At 43.0% G+C, this 9,713-nt stretch overlaps 2 protein-coding genes across 5 annotated transcripts in view; both read right to left on the bottom strand.

Annotated features, from left to right (window-relative positions):
* CCNL2 (cyclin L2) overlaps positions 1–5,724 on the bottom strand; it is an 11,816-nt gene extending 6,092 nt beyond the window's left edge. For 3 of the 4 annotated variants that reach the window (XR_014591594.1, XR_014591595.1, XM_083876925.1), the window contains exons 1-5: positions 5,427–5,724; positions 4,548–4,622; positions 4,076–4,185; positions 3,136–3,256; positions 1,932–1,996 (exon numbers count right to left, since the gene is read on the bottom strand). Coding sequence is in view for 1 of the 4 variants with exons in the window: in XM_083876925.1 (XP_083733051.1) it covers positions 1,932–1,996; positions 3,136–3,256; positions 4,076–4,185; positions 4,548–4,622; positions 5,427–5,699 (644 nt within the window). In the remaining 3 variants the exon portion in view is untranslated. Of the gene's footprint in view, positions 1–1,036; positions 1,123–1,931; positions 1,997–3,135; positions 3,257–4,075; positions 4,186–4,547; positions 4,623–5,426 lie in introns of those variants that run through there. The other variant, XM_083876926.1, reaches the window with a different exon arrangement.
* A 707-nt stretch (positions 5,725–6,431) lies between these two features.
* Positions 6,432–9,713, bottom strand: MRPL20 (mitochondrial ribosomal protein L20). The gene is made up of 4 exons (XM_083876592.1): positions 9,592–9,713; positions 8,180–8,290; positions 7,827–7,904; positions 6,432–7,000 (listed from the first exon to the last, which is right to left on the bottom strand). The coding sequence occupies exons 1-4, from the start codon at positions 9,676–9,678 to the stop codon at positions 6,824–6,826; spliced, it is 453 nt and encodes a 150-aa protein (XP_083732718.1). The 5' UTR covers positions 9,679–9,713; the 3' UTR covers positions 6,432–6,823.

Genomic DNA, 9,713 nt, shown 5'->3' with positions numbered 1-9,713 from the left:
GTACCCAGTATACAAGGATTCACTGACCCCCAGGATATCCAAAGCAGAGACCACAGGCCAGGCACCTGCAATGTTTCAAAGAGAGGAGGAATTGGAATCTCAGGAGTTTCCAACTCTCACCTGTCCTCAATTGTTTTTACAATGCAACTGCTGCCCCAAAAAAGCAACACTGACCATCAACTCGTCTTTCTGGGAGAAAGAAACTTCTAAACTTGCTGTTCTTGTCCCACTACAAAGAGAGCGCAAAGCTTTTGGCCAAAGAAATGATAAAGGAAAGGGTGACTTGGAATATCTGGAAGCTACAAAGCTTTTTTTTTTTTTCCTGATTTGCCAAATTGAGAACCGTGCCAGCTTCCAAGTCTGGCCTCTGCACATCTTCCCTGTGGGCTCAGTCAGACACAGGAGGAAATGAATCCTTGTCACAATAGCTTAAGAAAAAGGTGATGTTGTAAAAAAATGCACATTTCAAAAACCAATTATACTGGATACCCACCAGTTTTCAGGTACTGGAGGCAACAAACACGAGCACAGAGATGTGTTATTGTAACATCTGCAAACCCCTTTCTCAGCTGGGGTTATTCCCTCCCTCCCCCTGAGCTCCCCTCCTTCCATCACCAGCAGATTCCTGGCAGTCCACAACTCCCATTCCACTGCTCCATGCAATGCTTCTGGGAAGTGTCTCTAAATAGCACATTTTCTCTCCAAACTTCACACATGTACTAGTTTACAAATGGAATCTATTAATTTTTTTGTTGTTAATTCATCCTTATTTTTAGAAAAGATTTAAACTCCACCTTAATTTTCTTTATCATATCAGAAACACATCAACATTATAACAGTTAAGAGAAAATAGAACATTAAAAAAAAAAAACGAAAAAACAAACAGAACTTCAACGCTCAGGTTATCAAATATACAAACAACCAAATAAAAAAATGCAGAGTATATATATATATATATTAAAAAAATAAATAAAAATATATATATAAAAGCACAAGAAGCAGTTGGCCAGTTACTCTACTATCATGTATATACCACCTGTCTAGAGCCAGCCTTCTCTTTGGAGAGCTTTGGGTTGACTGAAGACGGCAGCTATCCCTGCACCATGGGCAGCAGAGGAGAAGTCTTAGTCACTTACCCTCAGAGGCTACCCTTTGATCAAAAGAGTACAGAAAAGAAAAGTCAAAACTGGTTCTCTACACACAGCTCACAGTACCAGACAGTTCAGTCAGCAGAAATATGGTCTTTGGATTTACTAAAGGTGTTTGGTTTATTTTTATTTATTTTATTATTTTTTTGACCATTGGTATTGTTTAAAAAAAAAGCGTTACGGTTTAAAAGCATTATTTGGGTAAAAGTTTAAGACGTGCAATTTTACAGAAGCTTCCCACCCCCGAGCAAATATTTATTAAATGAGAGCAATAAGGCAGAGAACATTTCATGGCAAATACAAATCCAGGCTATTCATCTATCCAGTCTCTTAGAAGCTGACATCTTGCATTATCCACACAGATTAAAGAAATTTATCTGTGCTGAGGACTTGATACACCTGGAATCAAGCTCAGGCCCTGAGAAAAGCCATTTCCCAGCACTGGGAACAGACTTGAACTACACCCAAGTTTTCCCCTGAAGAACAAGAACCCAAGGGAACAACTCTAAACCCACCCAACCTTTTTTTTTCCCCTTCAGCTGGAAAGTGAGAGCAGAGAGGAGCGAAGTGAGAAGTCAGGGTGGAAAGCTACCTTACCATTAAAACACTGCCTCGAACTTAAGAGGCCGCTCAACATTTGGGAAGTAGTTTGGGGCACACCAAGGACAGTGGAGCTGTCTGGGGTGACCCCAAGCACTGCTGAGCAATGCTGCCCAGTGCCTCAAGTGACATATTTCTGCTACTGCCCCTTCTGGTCTCTTAGAACAAAGAAAATCAACTTACCATGAGGTCTGGACCAGGTGTTGGTTACGTTCACATTCTAATACCTGAAGGTACATAACGATTATCTGGAAGATATGGGTTATTGAGTTATTAACAAGCATCTGGAGAGCCACCTGCTTATTTCAGAGGGACATCCATGAGGCATCTGTGATCCTCTTTCAAGGCCTAAAACACTCCACACATCAAGTGTTTGCACCATTCCCCAGTGTTTATCCACACCAGCTCTGACCTTCCATCTTGATATTCAGCCAGGCCTTGTCCTCACCTGGGATTGGTTTAGGGATTTTGTGGATTGATTTGGATTTTGGGAATTTGGTGGATTGATTTTTTTCTCCTACACACCTCACAAATCCTTTTTTTTAGCTGCAGCCTGGGAGAAAAAGCTGCTGACTGCAATCAGTAGTGAGGGAAGCTGGCAGAGCTTGCAGAGAACAGAACTAACACTGTGCCATGGTTTGTTCAGCTCTGAGGGATTTTCCTTCAGCTTGGAAGGAAAACAAGGCTGGAGAGAGGAGGAACAATGGTAAAATTCACCCCAGTTAACAAACTACAGCTGCACTCTGGGGTGGATGACAAAAGGAAATTCTGAATGTCAAGAAGCTGAAAAAGAAGGCTCTGAACAGGAGTTTTCTAGAGGAGAAAAGAGCAAGACCCCAAATCGTGTTGGCACAGAAACAGGAAGTTCTTTTACCAGTTAAGGCACAATTTAAACATTTGAGGTCTTTGTATCTTTCAAGTATCATCCACTCTGACACTTGTTACTTTTATATTGAGCTTCATCTCATTTTTAGCCAAGTCTGAGTGTGGTTTTAACACCCTCCAAACACTTAAATTGGCTCACAGAACTTTAAATATCTCAACAAGTGAGTGATCATGAGAACTCCAGGCTTCAAAATTCCTCCCTGCTCGAGAATCTAAGTTCAGGAGATGTTTTTTTAAATTATTTTTTCTACCACCAAAGCTACCTACTGATCCAATTTGCCTTCGAGGAATACTGAGCATCCACCTCGCCGTCACTCAGCAGTGAAACGAGACCAATTAGTAAGAGTCTCTTAAATGAGAAAGAAAACATCAGGATGGTAAGAAACTAATCTCACTGAATTCACTGATCATGGTGTGCAGTCCACAGAGCTTCCAGGCAGCCTCCTCAAAGCTTTACAGAACAGGAAATGTTGGTTATGGAATGAATTTGTAAAGTACAAACCTTATGAGGGTGTTTCACGTGAACGCAAAATCCCAACTCCTTCAACACTCTTCTTTCTGCCTTAATTATTTGATTCTTCAAGTTCACATATTCTTGATCCAATATTAGAGGTACAGGTTTTCTGCAAGACAAGGTCAGACCCACAAGGTGATCATCTTTATCCCTAAGGAGACTCAGGTGGAGTTGTGTAAAAATAATAAAAAATAAATCATTATTTATACCATCAAAAAATTTGATCACTTTAACCCCTAAGAAGACTGAGGTTGAGTTGTGTAAAAATAAAAAAATACCATTATTTATACCATCAAAAGTATTTGATCATCTTAACTCTTAAGGAAACTTAGGTTGAATTATAAGAAAGTAAAAAGTATCATTATTTATATTATCAAAAAATATTTGATCATCTAAACCCTTAAGGAAACTCAGGTTGAGTTGTAAAAAAGTAAAAAAAATCTTTATTTATACCACAAAAAATATTTGATCATCTAAACCCTTAATGAAACTTTGGTTGAGTTATAAAGAAGTTTAAAAAATTCATTATTTATACCATCAAAAATATTTGATCAACTAAACCCTTAAGGAAACTTTGGTTGAGTTATAAAAAAGTAAAAAAAATCATTATTTATACCATTAAAAATATTTGATCCTCTTAACCCTCAAGGAAACTTAGGCTGAGTTATAAAAAAGTAAAAAAAAATCATTATTTATACTATGAAAAAATATTTGATCATCTAAACCCTTAAGGAAATTCAGGCTGAGTTATAAAAAATATCATTATTTGTACCACCAAAAATATTTATTTATTAAAATGGACCAGCTTAATTCATGAGATCACTCTGAAATATTCCCTGATTTATGAAACAGGAAATGATGCTGTTGTGAACTTTAATAATTCCCACAGAACACAGAGAGTTGGGATTTTTGGGAATTCTCAGCTTACTTTTTCTCCCTCAGGTGTCGAAGGCGATGGAACACGTTGATCACGTCCCGAATCCGTCTGGGGGCTTCCTCAATTTTGGATGCCAGATGGACACAGGCCATGGAGACATGCTGAAAAACAGAATATTTTAACATATAATCTATGTAAACATTATAATTTATAATATATTTTTATATTAGGTATTTTATAAATTATTTATAATATTTTATTTATATAATAGATCTCTTCTGGGTCAGGAAGTGAGCTTTTTCAACAGCTTATGGAGGAATAACGAGGGAAAAAATAAAGTAATAAAACAAGAAAATACCAAATATTTGACAAAAATCACTATTAAATAGCTTGGTAAAACCATATATGTCTCTAACTATAATCTCCAGACTAGTTCCTAACACTGATCACATCCCAGATGACAACTTGCCAAGTCAAATCAGAAGATAAAAATGGCAACAAATGTCATTTAATGCCTTCTTACCTCCATGGAATGCTTCACAAAAGACTTGGTATAAAAGAAACGCTGGAATAGCACCTGTCCTGTAGCCATGGCCACCTAAAAAATGAGATCATCACAACAGGCATGAAGAAAACTACCAGTTCTAAAGAGAAATTTTAATAGATTTAAGAGGCAGAAGATGAAATAAGCATGGAAGAAAGTTCAATGATATGTAAAAAAACCTAGAATTGCTACTTAAGTAGCTAATTAACGCTGTAAAAACTGTCTACAAGTCAAATAAAAACATCAAATCTCAAATTTCTTCTATTAAAAAAAGTGAAAAGATGCTCCTAGTTGATTAAATTAATAAAAAAAAAGAAAGAAAAGGAAAATAAATTAAATCCAGTAGGAGGGGAAAGTTACGAAAGTACGCCAGAAAAAAAAAAATTTGCTTTTTTTGGGGCGTGGAAAGTGAAGGGGAATCTAATAACGTCACTATTTGCATACATTTGAATATGTTAAAACTCGGCAGCTGGAAAGTTTTACGCTCAGAGAACAACGAGGCTTGTTTGGCCTGAAATTCTCCGGGAAACAAAAAACCCCCCCGAGGTCACCGGGAGCGTTAAGAAATCCGCCTTTGCACAATCCCCGATCCTCACACGGGGGCGGCGCAGGAAAGGCGCTGACATCACCCGCTTCCGGCACTCGGGAAAAGCCGAAAAATCCCCGAAACGACCCCAGATCGATCCCCGAATAACCGGGACGAGCCTCAGAACGATCCCCGAACAACCGGGCGGCCCCGCGGCCTGTCCGGCCGGTAACTGCGGGGCCTGCTCGGCCGGTAACCGAGAAAAATCGAGGCCTGCACAAAGAAAAGCCCCGCTGAGTCTTGGTTCCCTCCTCGCCTCCCCCCAGCCCCACCTGAGGCAGCCGCAGCAGGATCCCGGCCGCTTGGATCAGCTCGCAGCCGGTGACGCGCAGCTCGGTCTCGGTGTCGGGGTCCAGGCCGCTGCTCATGGACGGCGTGAAGCGCAGCGTGTGCTCGGGCAGCAGGCAGTTCTCCAGCGTAATCAGCACGCCCGAGTACAGCCTGTCGCCGATCAGCACCGCGCCGGGACCCGGCACCGGAGGGGGAGCCGCGCCGGCCGCCTGAGGGCCCGCGGGGCCGCCGCCTGTCGCCGCCGCTGCCGCCATTTTGTGTCGCCGCCGCCTCGCTGGCTCCGCGCTCCTTCTCCTTCCCCACCGCCCGCATCCGCCCGCCGCTGATTGGTGGAGAGCGGCGGGGCCGCCGCCGCTGATTGGCTGAGGGGCCGTGACGCAGGACGCCGCCCGAGTGGCGCGGTGACGCAGCGGTTGGGAATCCGGACAGGGCGGGGCCGCGGCACCCTCAGCGCCCTCAGAGCCGGGGCCGCTCCGGGACGCGGCGTGAGGGGGGCTGGAAAGCGGCCCTTACCGAGTTAAATATCTTTGTTAACTCCCTAAAAAACCGGACTGTGTATGTGTCCTTAATTTGGGGCTCACCGAGGTTCGTGAGGGCCGACATGCTGCTCCCCACCCCGGCTGGGTTTTCCCTGTGCAGCGCCAGAATTTATCACACAAATTGTTTCCTCATAGGAGTTACCAACGAATTTTATGTTTATTATCAAGTCCTTAACAGGCTCTATATGTCCTTCAGTTGGGGGCTCATGTGGAGGGCTGACATCTCCCTCACACTCTGGTCTGTTTTTTTGCTGTGCAGTGCCAGATCTCACCACAAACGTCATTTCTTCATAGCAATCACCAAAAAAAATACCTTTATTAAATTCCTATGTGTGTTCTTAACACAGTGGCCGTGTGTGAGGGTCAACATCCTGCCTTCCCTCCATCCTCTGGTTGTATTTTCCCCATGAAGTGTCAAAATTAGCACAAATTGTTTACCCATAGCAGTTATCAATAAAAATATCTTTATTAAGTCCTTAAAAGTACAAACTACGTGTGTCCTTAACAGCAGGGTCCACGTGTGAGGGTAAACATCTCCTCCCCATCCCAGCTGTGTTTTCCCCCTTCAGAGCCAGAATTCACACACAAATTGGGGTTTTTTTTTCTACCAGCAGTTACCAAAATAAAATACCTTTATTAAATCACAGTATGGCCTGACTGCTAACGTTGAAATGTGCTTTTAACTTAACAGTGACAACAACATAGGGAAAAAAACACATCAAGGAGAAGCTTCACACCCACACAATCCTCAGGGGATTTGTTCCACATTTTCCATTTCAGCAGCAGGTTTGTCTCACAATCAAATCCCTGTTTCTCAAACACACACACAGACTCTGGTATCAATAGTGGTGGTGCACAATACGTGAGAATATTCCTTCTGGTTCTTTTCCATCTCCCAGGGCAGCCAGGAACCCCTCCTGTCTTCTCCTCTGGGCTAAAGCTGCCAAGGACTTGAATGTCTTTGGCTCATAAATTGCCAAGTCAGCCAGAACTTTCCTGTTCAGCTCCACCTGGGACTAAAGGCAAGAAGAATTGCTGGTTAAGGACTGTAATTTTTAGGAAAAACACTGCAATGCTTAATCCCTCTTTATTAAATATAATGAACACCCTTTACTGTTTATATAAACACTCTTCATTAAGTATCATTAAACACTCTTAAGGCTTAAGAGCTGAGGTCTTAAGGGGATTAGCTTTTTTCTACTCTGTGTAATTTGGAGCTGTTGAAGACTGACTGACACTCCCTGGCCATGAATGTCTCATTAACCCACCGTGTAAAAATTATTTGCTGACTTTCTCTAAAATTTTTCTAGTAGAAACCAAGAACTGAAGAAAAATCTCTAATTTTGCTCAAGGCCACGTGTTAATCCATGGCATCTGTTTCACCTCAAACAAATTAAAACAGAATCAACAAATTGAAACAAATTCCCAGCTTGTCCCATGTTTTAAAAACAATTCCCATTGTCCCATGTTTTAAAACCAAGGGACAATGGCACCAAGTCACTGCACTCTCCACGCTCCCCAAATCACAAATACTGAAAAGAACAAGCATTTCTTAGGTTTTGTGGGGGGGTTTGCTAATCCAAGCTTTGTATTTTTAAATTTCCTGAAGTAAAAAGAAAATCAGCTGTCACTGAATGCCCACAAAAAAGTATTTTAAAAGTCTCATTCCTAAGTTTTGGGGACAGAGCGTGAGGTAGAGCCACAGTGTTCACCAGGATAAAAGGGAAGAGAAACAATTTAGGGCAGAACTGAGTTCCTGAAGTGGATGAAACTCCTTTCACAAGCAGAAGGCCTTTCATCACTCTAATTAATAAGTAATTATCCTCCAAGCCACATCCTTACCTTGACCAGGTTGCTTATGAAGGCTGGGTACTTCAAACCATGTTCAAGGGAAGCTGCTTCAATCCTCGTGATCCAGAGCTGAAGGTGTAAAAATCAATATTTTGCACAATAAAACACTTTAAAAAGTCTTAAAAACTTTAAACCCTGGTCTGCTCACACTTATTAAATGTAATATTTTCATAAAATCATGGAATATCCTGAGCTGGAAGGGACCCCATAGGAACATAACCCAGGAAAATGCTGCCTTAAACTCCCTCTGCTTTTAAAGTAAACCCCCCCAGTAAGCAAAGCAGCTGTTTCAGCTTCTGCCTTGCTCAAATTTTGATGTTTCCACCCAACATTTTGCTCTTTACCGCTCTGAGGAATCTTTTCTTCTCCCTCCTGGCCTTGGTGGACCTGACGAAAGCCCTGCGGACGCTCCTCACTGCCAGTTTGTAGCAGCGGTTCTTCCTGCCACGAAAATGCTGGGAAAAAACACACCAGGATGGTCTCAGTCAATTAGATTTAAAGATATAACACTAATAAAGCTCATTTGCATTCACAGATCTGCATAATCCAACCTTTCACAAGCATACCCTAAGCGTTCTGCTGGCACATAATGAAAATATTTTTTCCTTGGTTTTTATAGTGGAAAATGTGAAGCTGAGGAGTTGGAGGAGGGTGGGAAAATCTCAATTATGCAGAGGCAAAAATCAGGCCTCACTGTGGGAAAGGCAACCACAAAATCATGGTCATTGCTTTCACCCAACCCTAAATTCACATATTTATTCTCATTTCTGAGCTCTCTTCACTTATGTCTGTATCAACACAGGGATGAGGCAGGAGCCTCTGATTTGTCAAACAGCAAAAAAAAAAAAAAAAAAAAAAAAAAAAAAAAAAAAAAAAAAGAAAAAAAAAAGAAGAAATTTGCTTTCTGACATCCACCTAAAACATGATGCCTTTTTCCTTGCTACAGAAAAAAGTAGCCAGTCCACAAATAACTGGTACTGTGGGCAGCTTAGGTGCTACAAAACCAAAGTATTCTCATTTCCTTCAACTTTTTCTATCCCAGTATTACAGCAAGGATGCCCTTGAAAGGTTATTCCCTTGCCTCACCACAGTAACTTGAACTTCAGCAGAAATCTCATCTCAGAACGCACTTGAGAACAAGGTTAATTTTCTTTCCCCAGCTTCTTTGTGCAGTAAAATAAAGAAAAAAATGCTCAAGAAGGAAACCAAATCGGCATGCTGTATTTAATTAAATACAGATAAGGGGACATGGGGATGAGGGGACAGGGAGATGAGGAAACAGGGGGATGAGGAGACAGGGGGATGAGGAGACAGGGGGATGAAGGGACAGAGAGATGAAGGGACAAGGAGAGGAGAGGACAGGGAGATGTGGGGACAGAAGGATGAGGGGACAGGGGATGAGGGGACAGGGGGATGTGGGGACAGGGGGATGAAGGGACAGGGACATGAGGGGACAGGAAGATGTGGGGACAGGGGGATGAGGGGACAGGGAGATGTGGGGACAGAAGGATGAGGGGACAGGGGGATGAGGGGACAGGGGGATGTGGGGACAGGGACATGAAGGGACAGGGGGATGTGGGGACAGGGGGATGAGGGGACAGGGGGATGAGGGAACAGGACAGTGCCAGGGGCGGGCTGCAGACACGGGGATGCGAGGACAGGGACATGAGGGGACAGGCAGTGGCAGGGTGCGGACACGGGTACGCGGTGACAGGGCCGAGCTGTGTCCAGGGCTGGCCCGGGACCCCGCACTCACCCGCGCATACTTGAGCACCTCCTGCACCCTCCAGAAGCGATCCGAGAGGCGGCTCCGCACCCAGCGCGCCGCGCTCAGCACCACCATGGCCGCGGAGCGCCTTCCGGGGCGGGACCCGCGCC

The sequence above is a fragment of the Zosterops lateralis genome (assembly GCF_965231275.1).
Source record: "Zosterops lateralis genome assembly, chromosome: 22".
Lineage (NCBI taxonomy): Eukaryota > Metazoa > Chordata > Aves > Passeriformes > Zosteropidae > Zosterops > Zosterops lateralis.
Note: the sequence above shows the minus strand (reverse complement) of the source record. Positions and strands in the feature narration are given on the sequence as shown.

Coding starts and splice junctions, on each gene's coding strand:
- MRPL20 (XM_083876592.1), bottom strand. CDS start 9,678: ATGGTGGTGCTGAGCGCGGCGCGCTGGGTGCGGAGCCGCCTCTCGGAT. Junction 8,291..9,591: donor AGGTGCTCAAGTATGCGCGG/GTGAGTGCGGGG, acceptor GTTTTTTCCCAG/CATTTTCGTGGCAGGAAGAA. Junction 7,905..8,179: donor AGAAAAGATTCCTCAGAGCG/GTAAAGAGCAAA, acceptor TTACACCTTCAG/CTCTGGATCACGAGGATTGA.